At 41.1% G+C, this 27,376-nt stretch overlaps 1 protein-coding gene across 2 annotated transcripts; it reads left to right on the plus strand.

Moving 5' to 3' along the window:
• Positions 1–170: 170 nt before the first annotated feature.
• Positions 171–26,327, plus strand: rnf150a (ring finger protein 150a). Of its 2 annotated transcripts, XR_014601885.1 has the most exons (8): positions 171–683; positions 8,659–8,909; positions 10,481–10,552; positions 10,768–10,850; positions 11,070–11,166; positions 11,787–12,003; positions 18,744–24,603; positions 25,002–26,327. XR_014601885.1 is itself a non-coding variant. In XM_084073119.1 (7 exons), the coding sequence occupies exons 1-7, from the start codon at positions 221–223 to the stop codon at positions 18,860–18,862; spliced, it is 1,302 nt and encodes a 433-aa protein (XP_083929245.1). In that variant the 5' UTR covers positions 171–220; the 3' UTR covers positions 18,863–26,327. The 2 variants fall into 2 exon arrangements, 1 of the variants encoding a protein (XP_083929245.1); XM_084073119.1 differs by having other exon boundaries at positions 18,744–26,327.
• The last annotated feature ends 1,049 nt before the right edge of the window (positions 26,328–27,376 follow it).

The following is a 27,376-nucleotide window of genomic DNA, read 5'->3' on the forward strand; positions in this document are numbered from 1 at the left end:
ACTGCAACTCTCTAGAAATCACTAGTGTAAACCAAAGTGTGGTGGTTGTTATGGGTTTTAAATGTGATTCATCGGCTCAATGCGTTAGGCCCCCCAACACATTTAGTTATTTCTAAGCCCGAGGAGGAGGAGGAGGACAGACAAGGTGGGTTTAGCTGCTCACACTCAGTCTGCTGGGGAGAGAGAGAGGTGAGCAGCAGCCAGCAGCAGCAGCAGCACAATGGCAGTGTCCCTCATCCAGGCTTGCCGCAGTCTGGCTCTCTCGACGTGGCTGCTGTCCTCGTTTTGTTTCGTTCACTTGTTGTGTCTGGACTTCACGGTCGCGGAGAAGGAGGAGTGGTACACGGCCTTTGTCAACATGACCTATCTGGACCCTGTGAGTGCAGAGATCAAAACGGAGAAGACGGAGTGTGGTCGATATGGCGAGCACTCGCCGAAGAGGGAAGCCAGGGGACTGGTCCTGATGCCTTCAGGCTCTCACTCGCAAGACAGACAAGCCTGCGACCCAAACGTCAAGTTCCCCAGAATGTATCAGAACAGGGCTTGGGTGGCATTGATCGCGGCTGGGAACTGCTCGTTTAGGGAGAAGATCCGCAACGCTGCCGCCCACAACGCCTCGGCTGTTGTCATCTACAATGTGGGCTCCAGCAATGCCAACGACACCATAACAATGCCTCACCCAGGTAAGGCTAGTGTTTGGGTTTGGAGCAGCCGCAAGCAAGTCTTACATCAATACATCCTATTTTTATATTTGGAATCTAGAGTTGCAATACCAACCCTTGACAGCCCATACATCCAAACAGAAATGAACGTCCTATCTGATTGTAATTAACAAACTCACCAACATTGCAGCTGTACGGAAAGCTTGAATTAACCTCTTACTATATGCAAAGTTTTTGTTTTATAAAAAAATATAGGATAGGCCTACTTTCTGCCAATAAATTATGTGCAGGTGATAATATTTCTAAGTGTTTGGAAGCCTCGTTGGAAATCACTCCAACACTTTAATTAAAAATAGGATCTATTAGAGTTGCTTGCAGCTAGGTTTGGAGTTGGATTGAACATTCACGATAATGATAATCCCAGCTATTATGTAGTTGTTGTGGCTGATGTATCCAGGTTCAAAGTTTATTATTATTATTATTATTATTATTATTCAATAAGAAAAAAGGTTTTATTGCATTACAAATTTGACCATTGGACATAAGGGTTCCAAAATGAACCCATGATGTTTTTTTGTTTTGTTTATCCATGCAGGCCATGCCAAGATCGTGTTGGTTTCACTATACATTTATAAACTGTTAATAACTCTTCTGCACATTAAACACTTAAACCCTCTATACTTTGAAGACTGTTGTTGGCTCTGCAATAAGATGAATACGTTATCATATAATAAAGTGTGGTAGAAAAAGTATACAAATTGAGCATGATCGTGGGGGATGTGGTAGAATAGAAGCTTGCCAGACAGGAGTAGAGTGAAATGTTTGTGATCCCTGACTGTTGTTGTCTTTCCTCTGGCATCCCTTTAATTAAACTAGATTTAGCTCACTCCTGGTCCATTTGTCTTCACCACCCTAGAGCCTAAGGGGCCAGGCAGAGTACATTGAAACAGGATGCTGCTCTCTGTGGAGTACCTGTAGAACTTGATGAGAAATTGGCGGTCCAGGCCAAATGTGTTAAATCTGTAGAGGAATTGCAGTGCTGTCTTGACCACATACATACAGCATGTGCTGTGCCTGTGACCACTGACCATGCTTTGTGAGTTGATTAGGTAGAATAAGGATATAAACGTAGAAGATACTAACTCCACTGCCAGGCTTTTTGACACAGTGAAAGAAGGATAAGCTACTTTTCCAGCTCCTTCAGTCAACCATAAGACTTAGAGGGGCAGCATCTTTTCAAAAAACCCAATTGGGGTGAAAGTGCTTTTTCAGTCTTCCAAATGCCTTTCTTCCCCAGTGGGAATCAGGCTATTGTGCATGTGATAGGTCTACAAATAGAAGTGGCATACATACAGCTAGTGCACAAAGCTGAAATTGGAACTCTCCTGGCTAAGATTGGTAATAGACTAGTCATTAAGATAGTCTTTCACTGCATCTCTTTCTATTATTCTTATAGGCCCCATAATGCTTTATCTCCTTGTGCTTCATGGCTAATTTTCTACTGCTTAAACACATCTTTCAACATTATTAATACTGCCCAGGCCTCTGGAAATGATAAAGGAACTATTAGACTGCTAGCTGTGAACAGGCTCTTTGCCATGTGACAATTTGAATTTCCATTGTAAATTCACACTTGCCTGTCTCTTATTTTCATAAAGGTGGAGCTAATGTACCCACCTGCATGAGAAAAGTCAGACACATTTTGGCAATGCAAGGACACTATTTGAACATTTGATTTTAGATGTAGAACACGCACGTTAGCCATTATCTTGTCATCAGTGCTAAGTCTTAGCCTAAATTATGAAATAAAGATGTAAGACAAGCATTGTTGCTGCTGTTTCCTTTTTTCAGCAACATCTTAAACTTGGCAACAAAGTGGATATTATTTTTGACACCCAGAGTTGATATTACTAATGGGCTTGTCTCTTCACAAATGTACCTTTTTGTCTTTGCTAAGCATCCTGACAACTAACAGGAAAATCAGACATCAATAATGTCACATTAATGCATTTGACAATTTGGATCAGAAAGGTTTCAGTAAAAGTGGTTCAGGGGAGTTCAGCCTCAGGGGCTTGTAATTTGTTATGCAAAGTTGTAGTTTTTTATTTCCTTATGGTTCATCTGACATGGAACTGTAATCAAAAGATGAAAGTAAAGTAATAGCATGGCCTACACTCTACTAACTTGACTTACTTATGGCCTAAAGCAGGCGTGTCAAACTGTCGGCTGAACATGACAGGTAGCCAACAATGACAGCATACAGCTGAAAAGTGCATTTCATAATTGTTTTTGAGTGGAACATTAAAAGAGTTTCAGAAGCCATAGTCACTACTTGTACCAGTGTCCAAGTACTGCTGTTCTTGGAGATTGATGTAAATTAAACTTGAGTACTAAATGGCTTGAGAATTAAACAATAAATATTGGAGGCCCTAAAGATGAATTTAAAAGAAACTGGAGTAAATGGGACTCAGAAATACATGAAGTGAAAAAGTAAATTTAGGAGTACTACAGGAAAGCTATTCCTAGCCCTTTTTTTCTCCTCTTATCTCTACTTTCTTTATCTCTCCCTTTTTTCTTATTTCTTTGTATTATCAATTTATTTTAAATGATGCAGGATGAATTAAACAAGTGAAGAAAACTTGTACATTGTTATGGATGAAATGGATCGTACAAACCTGCCATAAAGTATTAAAAAGAAAGGCTAAGGGTCTCATCTCTGGACAGGGGAGAGATCAGGTCTGTTGAAAACAGAAGGGGGGGGGGGGTTGACATAGATATGTAGACATAGACATGTTGCCATTGGATATACGGTATGACATTCTTTTGTGTCACATTATGAAGATTGATTCGTTCATAAAGTTGGTATAATTAAATACAGAATTATTATGGCTGGTATTCATGTACACTGACTCACACACACAGGTGGAACTTTTTTGCCCTCCTCTGTGAGTGTTGTCTGTTTGTTTTGACCATGCACCTGACATGGAAATGATTGGGAGCTGTTCGCTGAGCTGTTCTCTTTATCTTTATAAAAAAAGATAAGCGCAATTGTGTAGCCTAAATTTAACACATTTGTGTCAGCTAATGTTTGATTTAAAATGGATTATTAATGGGAAGAGTGGGGCCCTACCAATAACGCCAAATAGCATCGCATTCATCACATCTTTCTTTTAGCCGATGACCGTAAGTTAAAATTGATCATAAAAGCAATCCTTGCTAGGCAATCGTCTTCATAATAATCAAAATGTGTGAAGTGAAACATTAGGCCTCACTTACTAAGCTCGGGTCCGCACATATTTTGTACTTTGCGCATTTCCGCACCTTTCCACGTTCAGAGTCTGATTCATCAATCTCTTAGCGTGTTTGCCGTTTCTGTAAGTGTGGCTTACAGTATATTGCAGGAGTCAACAGCTCCTCCAATTTGTGCTATTAATTTATAATATTGATCACATGAACGCCACACAATAGCCTAATAAGTCTTTCCATCTGATCTGATGAGGATACAGTATGGATGAAATCTAGCTGTGCCATATCCATTCCCCATTCCGACGTAGGACAGGATAGTTGTTAATCCAAAGGACAGATTTCTCCTCAATAATCAATAAAGCGCTATCTGGTCCATAATCGGATAATCGGATCTCGGCGTTCCTGGATTCCAGCGTCATAATGTTACCTCAGTCAAATCTGAGCATTCTTTATAATAGAAAAGTGCTTTTTTCAGACTTTTTCCTCATCTTTTCACACTAGTCAATAGTCATTGAGAGACACATCCAATCATTTGGATTTGGATTTGGTTTTAGTGTTTCTGGGATGCTGTTGTTTTTGAACAGTATGAGTTGCAGTGTTAGTAGATAGTAGTAGTATTATTAAATGTGTAATCCTTTTACAGTACACACCCACATACTGTTCTCTCTCTGTGTGTGTGTGTGTGTGTGTGTGTGTGTGTGTGTGTGTGTGTGTGTGTGTGTGTGTGTGTGTGTGTGTGTGTGTGTGTGTGTGTGTGTGTGTGTGTGTGTGTGTGTGTGTGTGTGTGTGTGTGTGTGTGTGTGTGTGTGTGTGTGTGTGTGCGCGTGTGCGTGTGCGCGTGCGCTGGTTCAGCCCTGCATGAAATCAGATATTTCCCAATCAAGGCCTGTGAGGCCCTGTGACCCAAAATAAGTTGGACATATAGATTTTAAATTCAAATAGAGCCACCTGGCCTTATTAAGAATTAAATTCCAAAACATTTAAACAACAGACTCTGGTGAAATCTTTGGGAGAGATTGTTCCACAGAAATATAATTCCGAAAGTTTATTTGTGAAATGCCCCTATAAAGTGGCACACATGGCTGAGTCATACAGATGCTGTTGTAGAGGAATGCGGGGCAGGTGTGCAGCTGTGTTTCAGCCCTCAGGTTTCCTGAAAGTGTGAGTGTTTCCTTCTGTTGCTGTGCGTTATTAAAAGTTGTACATATTTATTTGTGAGTGCAACAACTTGTTTTACAATTCTTATAAACATGGTATCAATCACACAAGTTAAAGTAAATTAAATGTTTAAGCATAATATGAAGCCTATAGACCCCTTAACAGACAACGTCACACTGATAAGAACCAGTATGCGTGCAACCAGTATGCGCGCAATGAAACCCATTCTATCAGGTCTCGCTAGGACGCGCCTCACTAGCCGACACACAAGAGGGGGTTGGGGTGCTCTGAAACCAGCGCACCCCGAAACAACAGGTTGGGAATTGATTGCGTGAAACAATCACCTGTGCATCCAGTCTCAATGTTAGTAAACAAATAATTGTTCTATATAGCACATAAGATAGTTGTATGTGACATTGCTAATGAGCCAGGTCGGCTGCAATGAGTAAGAGATGATTAAAGTGACAAATGTATGATTATGAATAATTGTGGAGCCCCTGCTTGTAGCCACAACAGGAATAGAGTCGGAGATGGAAATACCAAGTAAGATGAGAAGGGAGAGAGTTTTAAGAGACACAAAAATCAAAATCCCGGATGGTTTACAGTAGGTGACCAGTTGAAGTAACCCATGAAAGAAGCGCAGGATATAGACCAATGCACCGGGGCAGAAATTAAGGGATGTGATGAATGGATTGGGAAGGCTTTGAATGCCAACACTTCATGCCTGTTCTCCCCTCAAGAGCCAGCAGAAATGGGCTGTAGTGGCTCAGAGGCCCCGGTGCCAAGAAACTCACTGGGCACGTCTTAAATTGGTCTTGCCTGCGACAAAGCACACAAACCTCTCTTGTACAGGAACACAAAAAGTGCTGTGTGGAAGCAACACGTATATGAATCCTATCAGTGTTGAGCCTTATGAACTGATCTTTATGAAAGACATGACTTTTGGAGTCTGTGTTTTTAGTAGGTGGAGATCGTGTGGAGGAACTTGTACTTGGTATTACTGTCACTCACTAACATTACGCAAATGTCTTTGCAACTTTGCCAATAGAGAGGTTGTCATTTAATTCGGTGATCATCCCTACTAGTGAGTGACTGCACAGTAAAGTCTGCAGTCCCTGGAGGCTGTTCATCAGAATAAAGGGCTTAAGTTGGCACTAAACAGGTTAGTGTCTTCGAAAAATCATCTGCTCATTTGTAGTATATTTTCTTGGCTTTGCACATTTCTTTGCTCTTCTCAATTATGGAGATGATCCCATGACCAGTTTCTGCTAGGATTGATATTATCCATCTTATTTTAGAAGCAGCTATTTTTGTCTAACTGCGTCATAGCAGAAGAAAGAGAAGAGTCCACCAGGCTTAGGGATTACTTGAATGGCATTGGTTTTGGCCTTATCCTTATTTCTCCCAAGTCCCAACTATGAAGTAGGTGGTATACTGTATGTACATGTAGGTTATTTTGCACATAGTCTGACATGCCCCCCTTTGTGTGACGTTATCATAAGCCTAGTTGAGACCTAGCTGAGAACGAGGCGAAACCATTTTAAGCCTGATTGATTTACACATCATTGTACGAGAGTGTTATGAACTGAGAATAGCCAAGTTCTAGGAGCTTGTAGAGGCCTTTTAACATGGGAAGTACCACCAGACTATTGAACAGTTTTTATCCAGCAGCAATTAGACTGCTGAATAGGAGCTAAGCCTGTGGCCACTGTGCACTGAACTCAACTGTGTTTTAATGCACAGACTGATCTGATCTATGTCTTATGTTAATAGGACTCTCCTTTACAGATACACTCATGTCTCTTAAATGATTGTGCACATTAGTCACGTTTTACTGCTCTACTTCTATTCTCTATCTTTTAACTGCATTAATGGGCCTGCACAATTAAGCATTTCACCCATATTACTTGTACTGTGATGTGACAATAAAAGTTTGATTCTGATTCTGATTCTGGCAAGTGGCATCTAGTAATTCATTTTCAATCAGAGGCGAGCGGTCAGGTAGGGATGTGTTGGCAATCTGACAGGCATAGCGACAAGCAGGTGTGATCCTATGAAACTGTGGCGTTTGTACTCGTCTCGAACACATGACTGCCTGCTGCCAGAGTCGAACATCTTTTTTTCCTACACAACGAGTAGAAAAAAGTAAAATATCTATTCACAAGAGGAGCGCAGTGCAACCCCATGGATCCAAACGCATACACAGGCATTGTGTTGCACCCCGTGTGAAAAGCCCTTAAATTGCTATTTTTGTTGCGCAACATCATTGTACGACGGAGCATACATGGTTCTTCACACAGCGAGCGACACTATATCTTCGTACCCGCTTGGATCCACGGGGTCACACTGTACTCGTCATGTTAATTAATAGATACGTTTCTGCACATTGCATAGAAGAAAGTCAGACGCAATTCAACTCTTGAAGCAGGCAGGCATGTGCATTTCCCCTTACACCACTCCTGTATCATGTACCAAGACAGTTCTTATTTTTCTTTAATTCCTTCCAAAACCCAATCCAGATGGTCACTCCTAGCTACATTCTTTTACAGGGATTGTCTATCTAAAGCTGACTAACTTTTAAAAGAGGCTTAATGGTTAACCCCCATACTCTGTTGGAGTGGCTGGCGTGGAGTTGCTAATACAGATTGACCCAGTAGTTTGGTGGAAGATGGATGAGCAGATCTTGCCTCTACCTGGTTTTCCTTAGTTAAAAGCCCTCAAAATGTGACCAATTGTCTCATTTCATTATCCTTATACTGCTTTTTTCAGACTTTTTCACATTTTTGTTGTAAAGACTCATTTGCACAACATCTTTTCACGCTAGTCATTGAGAGACACATCCAATCATTTGAATTTGGCGTTAGTGTTTCTGGGATGCTGTTGTTTTTGAACATTGTGTGTTGTAGTGTTAGTAGTAGTACTACTAAATGTGTAATCCTTTTACAGTACACACACCCACATACTGTTCTTGTTTCATTCAGAGCCATTTGCTCAGGCTGTATTATCTGTTCACCCTGTTGAGAATGAGAACGCACTCAGGCTTTATGTCCCCATATGATGCTTTCCTTTAGCTTCCTGTCAATGGTGGATGCTGTTCATTCCTCTTCTGTCTGTAGGAATAGTGACACAGTGGAATAGCTCTCTACTTCATTACATGTGAGCTGAGTGAGCTGTATATTCTTTAAAGATAAAATACCTTAATTTCCCCAGAGGTAAAGGATAAGCAAAGCTTGGTTGAACAATAAGAATGAGGGAAGTCAGGAGCATGAAGCGATAAGAACGATAAGCCAGCAGGGAAGTGTCAATATAAAAGTAGCCTTTGCCACATCAAATGCTTGCCTTGTCTGATGACAAGCCTTTCTACAAGGCTTTCTTTCTTTGTATTGTTTACTCAACCCTGTGCAAACCTCAAACCTGTTCTTGAATGCCCTGTTATGTATGTATTATGTATAGAAGTCTTGGCATACAGTGGAAGAATGGGTGATATCTTTGTGTGGATAGAATATGTGTAATAGTTTGTATGGACTATGGAGTTTGAATGATGAAAACATGAACATGAGACAATATGTGCTGTCATTGTGTGGGTTCTTAGGTACAGGTGACATAGTGGCCATCATGATCCCAGAACCTAAAGGTCGTGAGATCGTGGCCCTGCTAGAGCGAAATATCACCGTCCTGGTGCACATCACCATCGGAACACGGAACCTGCAGAAGTATGTGAGCAGAACGTCCGTGGTGTTCGTCTCCATCTCCTTCATTGTCCTCATGATCATCTCACTGGCCTGGCTTGTCTTCTACTACATCCAGAGGTTCCGCTACGCCAATGCACGAGACCGCAACCAGGTATGTCTGACTCTGCATGTGCACGTACTTTGGTTTAATTAGAAGGAAGATCTTAAGAGCAAAATGGTCAATAGACCCTTTTCGCTTTGCTATGGGCACACTCACTTTTCCCCAGTCTGCCATTTTGGAGGTCTAGAGCAGCTCTAGCAGAGGAGCTGTAGCATTGTAAATAATACAGATGGAGGGGGAAAAGTGTTAGGGGCCTATTGATGGAGCAGTAGCAACTAAGACCACTCCCCTCTCCTTTTGGAACACATGGGCTGTTTCCTATATCTCTAATCTTTTAAAGTTGACAACAAGAAGTTGTCAGCTAAATTACAAAAAGTGGCAAGCATCTAGAGCACACTGCCATCTAAAAGATCGCCATTGGGTTTTTCCATTGGGTTTTTTCCAAATTGGATCTGATGCTTCACAATGCCTCTTTACAGTTTTACATCTCATTTTTGATTGCAGCTCAGGTCATTTTCCGTCTGGCATGTGTCCTGCGAGGCTGACCAGCCAGCAGACAAAAATTAGACCGGCAGCTGGACCGGTGGAAATGTGGCAAACCAGTGGACCATCAAAACCCGGACTGCATGCTGGCACTTTGACCCCACAGTGCAAATAGAAGCCCTTGTCTTATCTCTTGTTTCTGTTGACACAAATATTCCAGATGGCGGTTCTTGTGACGTCCATAATGGCTGTAAATCACCATGCAGGTTATCATACGAAGGGGTGCCATGGTGACGATTGTTTACATTTTTCCTAAGCTGTTTCCTTTCCACCAAGGCGTTCTTTTTTCCTGAGCGCAGCATATGTTTTGAATTGTATTCAGTGGGAGTACTGTGCTGGAAACGCCTGAGCATTTATTCCTTCGCTGCGCATTCATCTGCCATTTTTTATATAGTCACCAAGAGTTGAAATGTTTTAAAATCTGGGCGTTTAGATGAGAGCGCCTTACATTTTCACCTGGGGAAAAACACACTTACATTAAGTTCTATCAAGGGATTGCCACATAGTGAGACATGATTCCGATTTAGCCCTTATCTTGTCTTTGTAATCTCTGTTTGTTGCTATTATTCTACTATTAGACAAAATCTACAAAGAAAATGGGTAGGTACAAATGGACTGAAACAAGCATATGACTTTATGTCTTATCCTTTCCTTCTTTTTTAGCCTTTTACCCCCTTTTAATTTAGCCGTTATGCCAATTGATTCCTCCCCCCACACACATTTCTGTGTTGTCACTGCTGGTGTATCCTAATGACTCACCTACCAGTGAGGAGCCCCCACCGGGAGGACGTAGAGCATTCTCCTCCCGCCTACTCCTCCTGCCGACCTGCCCAACACTCCCTGCTGCCAGGTGCCGCCCCAGCCCGTAGGATTATGTACAGTGACAATTATCACCCTCCTTGCCCGGCTTCCCTCCACTGAACATGGGCCAATTGTGTTTGTGTAGACACTCAAGAAAGCTGGATGCACCGCGGTGGATTTGCACCCACAACCTCTGCGGTGGTGGGCAGGCACTTTTACCACTGCGCCACCCGAGAGTCCTTTTATGTCTTATCCTAAAGATATTTCTGGCCCTACAGAGACGCCTTGGAGATGCAGCCAAGAAGGCCATCAGCAAGCTTCAAGTACGGACCATCAAGAAAGGAGACATGGTAAAGTCTTATTTGGTTTCAGTAGCATAAGAATTCAACCCATTAACCCTAACCCTAAATTAACATTATGGTCTCATGTTTTGTTTAGAGGAAAGGTTGTAGAGTGTCTCAAATGTATCACATTTGTCATTGTGCTTGAAACCCCTCCTCCTTGTTTTGATCTATGAGATAAGAAAAAGAGAGAGAGAAAGTCTTCTTCTTGTCTTCTATTCTAGGAAACGGAGTCGGACTTTGACAACTGTGCCGTGTGCATCGAGGGCTATAAGCCCAATGATGTTGTGAGGATATTACCCTGCAGGTAAAACAACCAAGCTAGAACATGTATTATCCATCAGTTCATAGAAGTAGCACCAACAAAACATTGTCATTATCTGAAGATTTGAAGTGAGCTGAATGGAAATAACTACCTATTTGTCAGGGATAGAATGAACACATATTTTACACCTATCACTATCCATATATCAGTTCATCAATAGTGTCCACCATGACATGTCAGTTTTTGGGTGGTTGTTTTCAGGCATGTCTTCCATAAACACTGTGTGGACCCCTGGCTACAAGATCACCGCACCTGTCCCATGTGTAAAGTGAACATCCTCAAAGCCTTGGGTATACCGGTAAGGCCTTTTTTATGGTGTGGCCATCTACAACAGTGTTTGTATGTATGTACATACAGTACACATACAGTACACACACACACACACACACACACACACACACACACACACACACACACACACACACACACACACACACACACACACACACACACACACACACACACACACACACACACACACACACACACGTGGTTTTTTTCTTTTTTTTCTTTTTTCTTTCTTATATGCATTATCTTGCCAAACCAGCACCTCTACCCTGGATGTGAAATAATATTTATCTAAAAAACAATTATCTAATAAAGATGATAAAATACAATGATAAAACCAACACAAAGTAGAGAAAACAAATTCATCCAGGTGAGATTAAAAAATATATATAATTTAAAAAAAAGTATATATATATATACCTAATATAGAGAATTGTGAATACAATTATTAAACAAAAGGCTGTTGACTGTACAACTTGCTGTTTTAATTCTCCATATAGTAGAACACAATAACAAAAACACAATTAAAAATGAAAATATACTGTATTAGCGAAAGGTCCTCAATGGCAAACCCATGAGGTACCCTTGATGGTGCCTTCCCTCAAGTCCCCTTATGCAACGTCTCTCTAGCCCCATGCAGACTGCTTGGATGACATCCCACCAGACTACGAGGCCTCAGTGGGGGGTCCGCCCACCAACCCCATCACCGGCGCCAGTGACATCACAGTAAATGAGAGCTCGGTGGTGCTGCAGGACACGGCAGGGAGAACAATAGGGCTGCAGCCTCTCTACCATGACCCAGAAATGCCACCGCTGGACAGTGAAAGCCTAACCAACACTGCCAGCAGTAAGTATGGTGGAGGACAGAACACAATCTCAGGTACAAGACAGCTTATATTTTTTCTGAGGTTTTACATACTTACCTCAAGTCTTGCAGGATAAAGTTGGTGAAAACACAGCAATGGAAATCTGTTTACTGCTGTATAAAGACATGCTACCCAACACCCCTTGTGGTATATAATTAATGCATCGTGGCAGGAGTCATGTATAAATAGGAAATGTGGTGTCAGTATATTTACTGATTACTTAGTAAATACTCCTAGAACCATTAGCTCACCATAAATTCACCTTTAATTAAACAATATGAGCACACTAACACACTCCCTTTATCTTCCTGTCTCCCACCCCCCTTTCTCGCTCTACCTCTCTCTTTCTCTCTCTCTCTGACTTAAGAGGAGCGATATTTTCTGTCTCTAGAGTGCCTTGTAGTACATGAACAATGCATCTTCTGGAAGGCACTATACTTGGATCTAGCATGATTCTCTCCAAATAGAGCACATCAGCGGCTGTGTCTTTGCCAGAAAAAGGGCACAGTTCCGCTCATAGACAGGAGGGATTTCAGAAAAAAGGCCTTCTATAAGGAGGTTAGAGGCATTTGGGGGTAAAAGTTGGGAACAAGGCCATTTTACATAATTCAAGGGTGCTGAATCAGAAAAACACGGTTCCCAAGCAAAATTCTTAGTGCTTAACCTCCTAATTTGCATATCAAAATGGCTGCCGATTTTGAAGTATTTCTTAAATAACTCTATAACAAAGCAATCAAATCTGACAAATAAAGTGTATATATTTATATTCTGAGGGTCAGACAATGTGTGGAAGGTATTTATAATGTAATATATGTAAATAAATGTAAATAATGTAAATAAATATGCAAATTAGAGGCCACTATTACAGAAAACGGTTTCATACTTAAAGTGATTCATCCGCATCCCCCTTATTTTATTTTATTTCTACTTATCTGTATTTTTACCATCCTTAAGACATCTAAAATACATATTTAGATCATGGAAAAATCCTGGTACATTTGGCCCCTGATGACCAAAAAATAAATTGCCCCCATGTATAACTCACCCCCAGAATGAGTTAGAGCCACAGAACTGGTACTGATAACTGAACACAAACTACTTTCAACACAACTATATAGAGTGGGATGGGGATGGCTATAGGTACACTTAGACGGCCAACAGGGACTAGCTGAAATGTATTAAGCCCCGCCCCTCTGTGTTCCTATTGGCTGGGCTTTAAACAGCCATAACTCCAATTCCCAGCATCGAAAACCTATGAAACTTCCTAGATGCGCTTAGACGGCCAACAGGGAAAGGCTGAAATTGTTTAAGCTATGTAGCCTAACTTTTCAGTTGATTGCCATACAGGCTTGTGTCCCCCCCCCACCCCCGATGGGCCCTGCCTAGTACAGCCTAGTCCAGCCTATTACTGCCTAGTCCTAGGACTAGGCTAGACCTGGGTGTACTAGGCTTTACTGTACTAGACTCTGCTGGGCTCTAATAGTCTGTTTTCAGCTCTAGCAGGCTTTGCTAGGCTGTACTTGGCTTTATTAGGCTATAGAAGGCAGTACTTTACTTTGGCCTACACATGTTCATGCAAAACTATTGGTGGTGCACACACAAACTATTGCCCGTGTACACAGTGGTTAATCCCAATGGTCTGAGTATCTACAGGGCTGACAAGGGACTAGCACAGCCTAGTTCAACCTAATAGAGCCTAGTACAACCTAGTCTTAACTAGTCCAGTCTGTTCCATGCTAGTATAGCCTATATCGCCGTCCCCTAGTCTGTTCCATCAAAAGGCTGGACTAGGCTAGACCTGGGTGTACTAGGCTTTGATGTTGTAGTCTCTACTGGTCTCTAATAGACTGTTTTAAATTCCAGTAGGCTGTGCTGGTCTGTACAATGCTATATTAGGCTGTACAAGGCAGATCTGTACTATGGTCTACAAAGGTTCATGCAAAACTATTGATCGTGCACACACAAGCTATTGCCCGTGTTCACAGTGGTTAGTCCCAATGGTCTGAGTATCTACAGGGCTGACAAGAGCCTAGCACAGCCTAATAGAGCCTAGTATAGTCTAGTACATCCTAATCTATCCTAGTCCAGCCTTATCAGTCCTAGCATAGCCTTGTACCCCCTCCCCTATTCTGTTCTCCCAAAAGGCTGGACTAGTCATGGGTGTACTACTGTAGGTTGTACTATACTAGACTCTACTGGTCTATAATTGGCTGTTTTAAGCTCTAGTAGGCTGTGCTAGGCTGTACTAGGCTCTATTAGGCTGTGCAAGGCAGATCTGTACTATGGTCTACAAAGGTTCATGCAAAACTATTGCTCGTGCACACACAAGCTATTGCCCGTGTACACAGTGGTTAGTCCCTATGGGTTGAGGATCTACAGGGCTGACAAGAGCATAGTACAGCCTAATATAGCCTATTAGAGTCTAGTACAGCCTAGTACAGCCTCATCTATCCTAGTCCAGCCTTATCAGTCCTAGCATAGCCTGGTACCCCCTCCCCTATTATGTTCTCCCACCAGGCTGGACTAGGCTAGACCTGGGTGTACTAGGTTTTACTGTACTAGTCTCTGCTGGGCTCTAATGGTCTGCTTTCAGCTCTATCAGCCGTTGCTAGGCTTTACTGGGCTCTATTAGGCTATAGAAGGCAGTACTTTACTTTGGCCTACATATGTTCATGCAAAACTATTTCTTGTGCACACACAAGCTATTGCCCGTGTACACAGTGGTTAGTCCCTATGGGTTGAGGATCTACAGGGCGGACAAGAGCCTAGTACAGCCTAATAGAGCCTATTAGAGTCTAGTACAGCCTATTACAACCTAGTCTAGCCTAGTCCGGCCTGTTCCATGCTAGTATAGCCTATACCACCCTCCCCTAGTCTGTTCTCCCAAAAGGCTGGACTAGTCTTGGATGTACTAGGCTGTACAGTACTAGACTCTACTGGTCTCTAATAGGCTTTTTAGCGGCTCTAGCCGCTCTATACCTGACTTTGTCCGTGTGCGTCAACGTTCTGATTGGTCAGGTGCGTCAACAAAGTGATTGGTCAAGCTTCACGCGACACATGGCTATAAACACATTATAAACACATATCAATGACAAAATGTATCAAAGGCGCCGCTACCTTCACACAGGGTGTGATTTTTTAATCTCTAGTAGGCTTTGCTAGGCTGTACTAGGCTATATTAGGCTGTACAAGGCAGATCTGTACTATGGTCTACAAAGGTTCATGCAAAACTATTGCTCGTGCACACACACGCTATGGCCTGTGTACACAGTGGTTAGTCCCTATGGTCTGAGTATCTACAGGGCTGACAAGGGACTAGTAAAGCCTAATAGAGAGTATTAGAGTCTAGTACAACCTACTCTAGCCTAGTCCAACCTGTTCCATGCTAGTATAGCCTATAGAAATGATTTTATGTGCATGCCATAAGCAATGCACAACACGTCGTTGCAAATGCCGGAAATCTGGGTTACGATGCACAGCCATGTGTGCATGTCAGCAACGGAGTGATGATCAACCTCCTTGTATGAATGTGGTCTAGTGTCTAGACTTTCGTTCAACAATGGCCAATACAGTATCTTTAGAGTACTAAACCGTTATCTGTTATGGGGGCCGCTATTTTGCATATTTCGGAGTAGGCTGATTATTATATTATATTATATTATCATATTATATTACTTACAAATTCTTTACTCACATTGTAGAAAATGTATATAGACACTTCATTTGTCAATTTTGCTTGCCTGGCCACAGAGTTATTGAAGATAAAGGTGCGAATTTGCCAATTTGGCAGCCATTCAAATATGCAGATTAGAAGGTCAAAAACTAAACATTTAGCATGGGGAAAAAGTATGTATTTTAGATGTCCTAAGGATGGCAAAAATACAGATAATTAGGAACAAAATAAGGGGGATGCACCTTTTGCACCGTTTGAGTACTACGGTACATCATTTTATGTAATGGTGGCCTCTAATTTGCATATTTATTTACATTTATTACATTACAAATATCTTCCACACATTGTATGACCCTCAGAACATAAATACATACACTTTATTTGTCAGATTTGCTTGCTTTGTTATAGAGTTGTTTAAGAAATACTTCAAAATCGGCAGCCATTTTGATATGCAATTTAGGAGGTTAAGCACTAAGAATTTTGCTTGGGAACCGTGTTTTTCTGATTCAGCACCCTTGAATTATGTAAAATGGCCTGGTTCCCGACTTTTACCCCCAAATGCCTCTAACAATCACATATTTCAGAAATCCCACCGGTCTATCAAACAATGTCCTGCTTCTTCACTGCACACATTATTGTGAGTGGGCCCAGATGGTTTAGCCTGTGGCCTTAAACTAGGCCAGACGTCACCTGTCTGAGTGCTCCTCAATCAGTTCCTAGATCCTGTTGGGCAATATAGGACAGAAGGAATAGTGTTCTCTTTCACAAGTCACAAGCTAACCCAAATACAATGGTACAGTTTATAAAGAGAGGTGAGAAAGTGCTATTTCACATGGCACCACCATATGCCAACAACTAAAGCACTGCATGTCTTTTACTCACAGCTGCTTCCCACCTTATTAGTAGTTTATTGTGTGTGTGTGTGTGTGTGTGTGTGTGTGTGTGTGTGTGTGTGTGTGTGTGTGTGTGTGTGTGTGTGTGTGTGTGTGTGTGTGTGTGTGTGTGTGTGTGTGTGTGTGTGTGTGTGTGTGTGAGCGCATTTTGTGTCTGTGCGCACATGTGCATGCATGTATACAATGCATGTTGACACGTTTTAAGTGTGTGTGTACGTTTGCCAACACATATTGGCCTCTCAGGCCTCAGAGTGCCACAGGCGTGTGTTTACACTGGTGCAACCCATTTCCTGTCTGCCTCGGCTGAAATTCCAGCTGCAGCTGGTGGAGCTATGAACCAAAACATTCTACCTTAATGTCAGTGTCCAGGAACAGCTTAATGCTTCCTTTGTAATGACACCCTATTAGCTTGCACACGACCTACCATAAACAACCTGTTGCAAGTTACCAATGCCCTTTATCACAAGGGTTCCACAAAACCTTAGAAACGTAGCCCTAGGAGACCTTTAGCTGTCACTCTTCTTAAGGGCAATTTATAGTGAGTGAGCAATTATCTATATTTTTGTATTTATAGTGATTCAGAGCCTTGCTCACACTCCAGTAGGCCTAATTGGATGTTGGGATTGAATCTGCAACAAATCACTTATTGGTTGTTTTCTACCACTATTCCTCATTCAATTAACAACAATTAGAGTGACCAGAGTGACCGCCCCGTAACAGAAAGGGCCCTCAATACCAGTGTGTCCTTTGGAAATGTCACTGAGCAAGACACTGCCTTCTAACTTTCTGTATGCCACTCTGATTAAAACCATCAGCTGGCCTTAAACATGAACTGTTAGACCAAAGCCATACTGCACTTTTCTAACAGGCTTTTAGTTCCGTGTTTTAAGTCCCTGACATGCGAAACATTGTCAGGAGGAATGACTTGTGGGTTACACTGAACACAGGCATCAGTCCTGCTGAGTCACAGCACTGTGGCCGTCATCACAAAACACCTTAACCTCCCTGTAGACTGCTACTGGTGGGAGTTACTGGAGTAACATCCTGGGGGAGGAAAATAAAACATGTCGGAGCAAAATGCTTAGTCAGATAGTGACTTAGGGAAGAATATTTATCATACGAAGGTCCCTTTTATGAAGTACCATACTTTGTTTTAAACTGTTGCACATCACCAATTTCAAATGGCAGATGTCTAATCTAATTGGAATGTGCTGTTTGGTCGAAAACGAGTTGGAGGATGATAGAAGTGGTTACTGTGTATTCTCTTTCATGGAAACAAAACTTTAGGCAGTCTGTTTTTCAAGGACGTTGCAGAACAGTATAGAGCCGCTTAGTCATAGCTGCATACTGTATTACCGCTGCTTTCTTCAACCTGATGTCATTGAATGAGCTCCCTGATGATTTTATTATTGTTCTTGCTGTCCACTGGCCAACCCCTAGTGCCAGAAGTCTGGTTTGTCTCAGCCCAGGATTTATATCGCTGTTTTTTATACTGGACCCTGGAGGCTGGAATAGAGCTGAAAGGGCTATAAGAATTAGGAGTGTGTGTGTGTGTGTGTGTGTGTGTGTGTGTGTGTGTGTGTGTGTGTGTGTGTGTGTGTGTGTGTGTGTGTGTGTGTGTGTGTGTGTGTGTGTGTGTGTGTGTGTGTGTGTGTGTGTGTGTGTGTGTGTGTGCACAGTACGTGCACAGACCCTTGGTGTTAGGCAGACACTAATGTTGAATATCCATCCACAACAAGGTGCTACTTTTGGCTCACTTATGTTTGATCGTAACCTATACAGTATCTCAATGCTAGCAAGCTGACACTGTGTTGTGAGATCAACAAGACAATCTGTCATCGTCACTGGTTGTGACAAAGTACCTGTAATGTTGCAACTGAAGTGGGTTTCATTCATACCAGAGTGAAGCGACCATGGGTGGATGAAACGGTCTGTCGGGTCCTTATGAATATCTGATTTTATTCCAATTATTCAAAACTTAATTTTGCTTTGTTAGGAGCATCGTCAGGTCTTTAATAGATATTTACAGTATGCTGCTAAGTCTAGTGATATGCAATGTGCCTCCTATGGCATTTAACTGATGCTTTTATCCAGAATGATTTCCGTTAACGGTATTACTTTAAACACCTGTATTTGTGCTCTCTCTCTCTGTTAGGTGAGCACCATTCTCTGAGCAGCGACTCCGACACCTCTCCCATCATGACCGTGGAGGTGGGTATATCCAGCATTGATCTGTCTGTGGTTCAGGAATGTGGCGAGTTGAAGTCCTCCTGAGTCAATCACAGCCAAGCAGTTGAAGAAAATGAAATAATGGCATGTTGCCATAGAGACGAGGATCAGAACAGGGTGGAACGGAGACTCAGGGACCTCCGGAGGCTCAGCGTGTCTTTGGCTCCAGTATGGAAGTGGCTTCACAAAAAAGAGAGACAGCCTTGAAATACGACTTCACTTAGCAGCACAACATCCCTTTCTGTCTGTTCTGACTGGCTGAACAGCCAAAAGAAAGGTTTCTCATGCGTTGCAGCGGTTGTTATTATTATTAGGGGTGCCAGGTGGACTGTGTCTACCAAAGAAAATAGTCTCAGTTTTCAACCTTATAAAAGGACTTTACATAAACCCTTATCTTATAAACAAAACTTTTTTCTGGTACATTTTTAGACAAACAAAATGAAAGATTCACCAATTGATCACTACAGAAATTATATCACACACTTGAAAAAGAATACAAAGGTTCACCAGTTTATCACAACATATGACACAGATTTTCTGGAAACAAAAAGAAAGCTTACCATGCTTTGGCTATTTGTCAAGCTCTAAAGCATTGGTTTCCAAAGTGAGGTCTTGGGACTCCTACTGTATGTCTTGGGGCCCCAGGCCTCCAAGGGCCCCAAAAGCCTTGGGGGTTGGCTGTATATTAATTAATATGACCAAGTTCATTCTGAATGTGTCCATTGTGTTAAGTGTCAAATGAGGTTCTCCTAGGACAGGGGTGTAAATTTGGCAGCACGTGTGCCACACCTGACCCGAGAAGGGTCCATCCTTCGGTATGATTTTGGGAAGAATTTTTCTTCCTTTCTTTTCACAACCATTTCTTATGTATCTGTATGGCAGTCGTTCTTAGGCCTCTCTCTTGCCTCTATTTCTCCCTACCACTGTTTATAGCCTGCTGCTGGCAACTTGTGTGTGGGAAAAAGATAGACGGTAATAAGCCACCCACTGTGCATGACTCGTCAACCCCCAGTCTGTCCAGGTCCTTGACAAGTTGCTTAATGTTAATTATAAAATCCAAGGCCGCAACAAACGTCTTGCGGAATACTATGACAATATTTGTGCCTTTTGAATTAAAATAGGCTGCAGAGGGGAAATGAGCTGGGCTGATCCAGTTGCATGTCCCACAGACCTGTGTGTGTGTGTGTGTGTGTGTCGCTAATGGGAATAATTACTAGCCTGGTAAACCCCTCTCTCCGGATATCTCATTTCCATTTGATATCAGGAGTGAGTCTGGCCTGCAGGCCTGTCTGGGCGTTTCTGCAGAGTTCATAACATGAACTCTCCAATCAGCGTCCTCGCTCATTGTTCTGTGATTGACAGCGGAGGTAGGCCAATCAGGTGTGGAACCCAAGTGAACCCGAATGGAGTCGAGTGCAGCCTACCGAAATGGGACGGCCGCCATTGAAATTCTGTCCGCTGTTTTGGTTTTGGTTTTAAAACTTCAAAACGCTCTCAAACTTATTTTTTGAGGCACGGAATTAAAAATAAAAATTCAGAGAACCGGCAGGGGCGGGCAGTGACACGCATGTATCCGAATAAAGCAACCTATTTTCGGCATGGCCCTTTCAATAGTCCCCTTGCGTCACATTGCTCTGGTGCTGCTGTAACGGACTGCTGATTGGTTGAAGGGGAACGAACTGCTGATTGACTGAAGGGGTTGTCAGTCAACGGTACTCCCGCCCAGCTCCAGCCCACAGCCAAATTGCCCATACAGGTCTGCAGACCAGACCAATTCCTGAAATCAAATGTAAATGAGATTTCCGGAAGGGGGCGTTTACCAGGCTAAATAATTACAACATGGACCGGTACAAGGAAAAACGTCAGTTTCAGAATCTCAGCTCGATGTGCATGTGATGTATTAATGGTATGGGAGCTATACATATTCACAGCTTTGTGTAATGGTTGCACGTAATGACAGCTGCTCTCATGCTGTTGGAGAACTCTGCCATTGCAGAATTGTTTCTAAATCTTCCCTGGGTGAAAAAGCGAATGCATCATAGCTGTAACACTTTCAGGATTGCCCACAAAAAAGACGATGGATCTGTGAGTGCAGCTGATCTGTTTGTTTTGTTACAACCAAAACAGACGAAATAATTTATTGTAGACTACAACTGTAAATAATGCCAATCATAAAAGTAGTGATTGCTAGGCAGTCTTCTTCATAAGGAAACAACATTTCTAAACAGAAATCCTTATTTATAGGCTAGAGGAGACGGAGACGCATAACGCAGACTGAAAAAGAGGAGGGCAACAAGCGTTGTGTTTGTGCGCATGTGTATGTGTGCACATGCACAACTGGTCCAGCCCAGATTAAGTCACATTTTGAACAGTGAAGCCTGTGACTTAAAATCAGTTTGACACCCCTGTACTAGGATAACCCGAGGGTAAAAGACAATATAGGGCCAACATTGGTTAAAATAATAACAGCTTTAACATGGATGTTTGGGAAGCCCTGCTTCAAGGTGTTCAAATGGCTAAATGTTTGCTTCACCCTATTCTGGCAGTACATCTACCGGTGCATCTATGCTCATAGCATTCTCATGACATGAGAATGACATGGCACATTGGCACAAGGCCACAGTTCATTGGCCATGATGATAATCACCTGTTGTTTTCCACCTAAATCTGCCATGGATCACTATGAATAGGAATAGCGGACTCCAGATCACAGCATTACTTATCTGGATCCTGTTTCTCATGAGGTTTCTTTGAGATCACTGCCAACATATTTCAGAGTCTTTACACCTTCTTATATGATATGAATACTGTACATGTGGTAAAACACAATCTATAGCTGCATTTAACTTTTGAGTGTCAAACGATTGGTGTGTATATTTCCACCAGCCTTTTAAACTCCATACTTGGGACAGTGTAACCATGCCCTTGAAAAATGTGATGCTTTAGTTTTTACACCAATATCTGTTCAAGTGTTTTCACACTAGTCTTGGAGTGTATATATACTGTACAGTATAGAGAGAAATTTAAATATATATATATTTCCACAGCGTACGCAGTGACCTCTGAATGTCTAAAAAAAACATAACTTATTGTTACTAGACGGTGAGGTCATAATCGACTGTACTGTAGTTCTTTATCCTCTAAATGTTTTTCAGAAGTTCTTATGTCCGGTGAGGTTGAGTTGAAAAAGACCAATGTACACAGGTAGTTCTCGCCTGTGCTTCAAGTGGTGACAATCATAGCTCACCATGGTGATGCAGCTTTTGAAATGATGTCACACACCCCAACCTCCAAATCGTCGCTGTCCGGTGGAAACCTTGTATGTCCAAAACTGATACTTTTCAGGCAAAAAAAAAAAAGAACCTGTGTTCCAATAGCTTGAATGTTATTATTTAGTCACAAGTTCTTGTTAATACAATGTACAATATTTAACAAACCCATTGACTTAACCACTTTCACTTTAACTTAAAAAGAAAAAATAGCAAAGATAGCCGATCTCAAAGATAGCCGAAGCTCACAACGCGTCACAAGCATGTAGAGCTTTTATTGTTGCTACTTTTGTGTGACCGTAGATTGACGAAGTAGGACATTAATTTACGGGGGAAAAAAACATTAAAAGTTGAAATATGAAGTTTTCTACCAGACAGTGACGAAAAAGTACCCCACTGCCCTCTTTACAAACTGCTGCACATGTACTACAACTACGTACACTAACAATGTCTTACTGTTAACGGGGGACAGTTGTGGGAACAAGAAATATTGACATAATGCTGTATACGTGTCCAGCCACCCAATATAACCGGGTGAAAAAAGATTAGCCATTAGCACATGTGTTTGTGTCAATAAGTTGTCCATTGTCTGTGCCAAGATCTTTTCTCCAAGTTTGTATTTTAGCATATTTATACAGTAAATGGTCATTTTCATTTTTTTTTTTTTTTTTTTTTTTAAGTCAGTTAATCTCAACTCTGGTCCTGGGGACAACTGCAAGTTTTCAGTTTTACAAGTTAGTTCGATTACCACTTGAACCCTATAGCATCCTTATTCTGGGGTGAATGTTCGTAAACAATAGATTTACAAGCTCACAAGCTCACAAATGCATAGCGAAGTGGCTGTTTTCGGTGAAGAGGAAAAAAGAGCGCACTAAGTAGACACCCTGGTCATTAAGTATTTGTTTACTATATAGAGTGGTTTAGTGGTTAAATGTATTGGCCTGGAGTCACAGGTCTTCAGTAGACCCTGATTGAAGCCTGGCGGTACTCTGGAGCAAATTTTCACTCTTGAAAGCTGGTTCACCAGTTGTTGGACACACAGGGGTTGGCTGATTAATAACTGACTGTTAACTCGTGGATTAGTGGTATTCAATCATGTGCCATGGAGGTTGGCGTTTACTCAGGTTTTAGTTCTAGTCCAACAGTATACCAGGTGATATAACGTATTATCACACCTGAGCGGGAGGAGCTACAGTAATAAGCTAAATCACATGAATTGAATTGAGTTCAAATTAAAGCCTGAATATATACAGACTTCAATGGCACAAAACTAAATACCACTGCCTTAGACACTGTCTGCAATCTCAGATTACAGTTGCATGTTATTGAATCTCAAAAGTAGCTGTTTTGATGTTCTACTATGGAATCTGTGCATGACATGGCAATTAAGGAGTACAAGCAGTCTTATATTTAAATTGAATGGGGGGCAGGGGGGATTATTGCCTTTTTCCTTGAAGAACTCTATGCCGGAGGAATAGCACTTATTTTTTTAGTATGAAAATTTTATTTTTATAATAAAACAACTCAAGGACAATACATTTTTACAGTAGAAGAGCATTTGTATGCAGAAGCTTGGTATTAGGGTTGCATTTTGAAACTGAGTATTTATTCAGCAACAGAAACGATGGACGGCCGTTTCCCCATGTTCTGTCGCAGCGCTATCAATCACTTGCTTTGTTAATTCCATTGATCATTCCTCTGAGCATGCTGGCTTAGGCCAGCAAATTTACTAAAGTGCTTGATTTGATCCAATTACATTTCTCACTGAAATGTACCCCCAACAACATATTGAGTTTTGAAAATGTGTGTACATTTGAGAAGCACAGATGACCTATTGAACCAGCAGTCAATGGATGTTCACTGGTGGTTGCATTTTATAATGATTGCTTCCTCTGTGTGACTGTGCTGCCACCTGGGACTCCGACATAACAAGCACAAGCATGTCCATATGCTAGGGCTGGGCAATTAACCGAAAATAAATGGTTAATGTTAATCAAATAATATATTCGAGAAGCAAGGTTTTGTTGATGATGTTTTTTATTTCTTATATATCAATGAATCGGCATGAACAAATTCTAATCGATTTTTTTATAATCGACTAAATTGATTACTCTGATTAACCACAATAAAAAATAAATAATAGATCGGCTGTTTTCGCATTTTTTTTTATAATCATTCATAAATCGTAATTGAGGCTAAAGTTTAAAATGATCATGATATTGATTTAAAGTCATATATCATATCGCCCTCCTTCCATTCCTCGTGTATCAGTGAATGATTGAAGGTACTATGGACAAATGTTTTTGGTAACACCCTACTCCACAATGGCCTTAACTCTGGTTTATTCCCTATTGGAAGAGTGCTGTGTTTTTAACCCATTAAGACCCGAGGCCGATTCTACAAATGCCTTCTAAATCAGTGGTTCTCACAATAGCAGATGTACAAGCTTGCAGCTTTTATATCTGCTATTTTTGAATAGCCAACGCCAAAATCGAAAATGACACAAAAGCTTTCCCGGTTTTATTGGGTTGACCCATTGAGACCTGAAGCCGATTCTACATGTCTCCTAAATCTCAACAGCATTCTGAAAAACGCATGTTTCTATATCAGTGGTGCTCAAACTTTTTCATGTCAAGGACCCCCAAAATTATATGTATTTGGCCGCGGACCCCCATCAAAATATTTTGTTCCAGGGACCCCAAGAAGCAAAGATTTGAGTTAAAACGGTTCGCTTTAAAAATATATACATTCAAAGATTTGCACACATTTTCACGATTTTTCAAAAATAGCAGATCTACAAGCTCGTAGCGTGGCACTCGGTGCTGCGCTATGAGCTTGTATATCTGCTATTTTTGATTAGCCCAAAGTGTAAAATAATGCTTTTTAGCTCAAATCTAAAAATGACACAGTTCCAGGTCTTAATGGGTTAAGTATATTATACTGTTCGAACATAATGAATTCTCTCTAATGCATAATGTGGTTGTGAGGGTATCATAATGCAGTGTGAGAGCATGTTGTACTTAGTGATGTTACACATGTTTTCATTTTCATTATGTCATTTCATTCATTCAAACACTATTATGGTGTACTCATAGTACTTTTATAACAAGTTAAAGGACGACTTCACCTATTTTCAACCAAACTTCATATAATTGGTCCTCTTTTACCATAAATGGTAAAAAAAAAAATCCTACTCTGTCTGTGTCTCATAGGCGGGCTGTAGAAACCCGCCTACCAGTGAGATCGTTAAGCAGGTTTTAGTTTTTCAAACAAGATTTAGACATTTTTTGGGGGATTTTTATTAACGCGAGAACAGTGGCTTCTATAGCATGTTAACTTTCCAGGAATAGAAAACCTGCAGTTTCTATTAGCTTGGATTTCCCATTGATGATGTCACTGGTAGACAGGTTTCTGAACTATCCACAGCTCTCCTATGAGACTGCGTAGACAAAACTTTTACCATATTATAATCAGCATTAATGAGGACCAATTATATGAAGATAGGTTGAAAATGGGCGAAGTCATCCTTTAATACACTGAAATAAGTAGTTATTAAAGTACAGTGTTGTCAATCTTTTACCAAAGCCTTTCTTTGTCCTTGGGAAATGTTTTACAAGTCTACACTTCTTCAATGTTCTGCTTAATTGTCATACTGTAGAAACACAACATTCCGTTCATTATCGGTTCATAAAGATTGAAATGTTTTTTTATCTGGGGCTTTTTCTCTGAAGTGCATGGTCTACAAATTGAGTTTACTAGAAAAGGCTAAGCTGAAAATAAGAATACACAGACAGATCTCATATTGAAAACTGGTAAAGATAAGCTACTATTGCACTCCGGTTGCAAATCCTAGTTTACGACAGGTGCTATGTCTGAGGTTTGAGGTGCTATGTCTGAGGTTGTATTTTGTATGGTTTCATGAATGTAAATTTCCCACATCTATGAGCCTATGTGACATGTAGAGTTGGTTTGAAGACTGTTCCATTAAAAGTAGCCCTCTTCCGATCAATGTCACTGGTCACTCTGACACACACACACACACACACACACACACACACACACACACACACACACACACACACACACACACACACACACACTTCCATTTGTTTGGTTAGCATATAGATAAAACAAAGTAATTAAGCTTCACAAGCACATGGTATCTTCATGCCCTGATGGTTTTGATAAATCCCGAATGCAGTGCCTGATGGAACTTCTTTGTGTGACATTGTATTTTACATTTTTGCTTCCTGTAAGGGGGCGCAGTTAAATTAACTTCACTTCCTGGATGGTTCTCGGTTTTAATCTGTTTACAGTGTGTAAAGGGTCCAGTAATTTAAGCAGGAACTTTTACCAGCACTTTTAAGGCAACAACCCTGAAGCAGACCAAATCAAAAGGAATATTTGGGAATGTTGTACTTATGCCATTGTATTAACCTGTGTACTGATCTACCGAGGAGTACTGCAATACGCAGTTGCATGTTAGTGTTTAATCAAACTCTCCTCAATAAATAATGTATGTTAGGGTGTGAATACACAATGTACAAACACAGTTATACATATTATTTATACTTGCATTGTTTGCTACAGCCTTTTAAATACATTATGTATTTGGTAGGGTTTCAACAAATGTTTATATACACAAGTATATACAAGTTATTACACTGTAATAAATCAGTTGGAAAGTAATTTTAAAAAATGGTAGAATAAAAGAAGCCTTAATGTAATGAAAGTCCAGTGTCATAATTTCATAGAGGACCATTTTCCCCCCTTAGTGCTTACAATGTTACCTTTTTAGGTCTAAAGCTATGGGTATGCGTTGTCATCTTTCCCCAACCTGTTTATACCAAGCCTTCCTAGAATGCACTTTATCATTCCTGGGGAAAGAGGGATGCTGAATGACTTGACACAAAGTCTATTAATTACAGCTTTCCAGAGAAGAGGGCTACAGTATTGGAACATAGCACATGATTTTATTTTTGCTGTATGTAAATATTACGATCTCTATCAAACCAGTAAAAACAGTTTTTGTTAAAATTGTTTGTACCATTATTTTGTGTACTATATAAGGGAGTTGACATTTTGTATTACACAAAGTTGTAAATGTGTGGGGCAAGGTTGATATACCTTTCTCACAATGTTGCATGTGTCAGAGTGTCAATGATTGTGATGTGTAATGCATTTAATTAAAGTTTTTCCAACTTCGACAGGGCTGCTGGTTTTACTCATGCACACAAGAAATGACTTACCTTGTGATTTGAGTGTAATGACTTATGCTGAGGAGGGTTTC

The sequence above is a fragment of the Gymnoscopelus microlampas genome (assembly GCF_963454915.1).
Source record: "Gymnoscopelus microlampas genome assembly, chromosome: 2".
Lineage (NCBI taxonomy): Eukaryota > Metazoa > Chordata > Actinopteri > Myctophiformes > Myctophidae > Gymnoscopelus > Gymnoscopelus microlampas.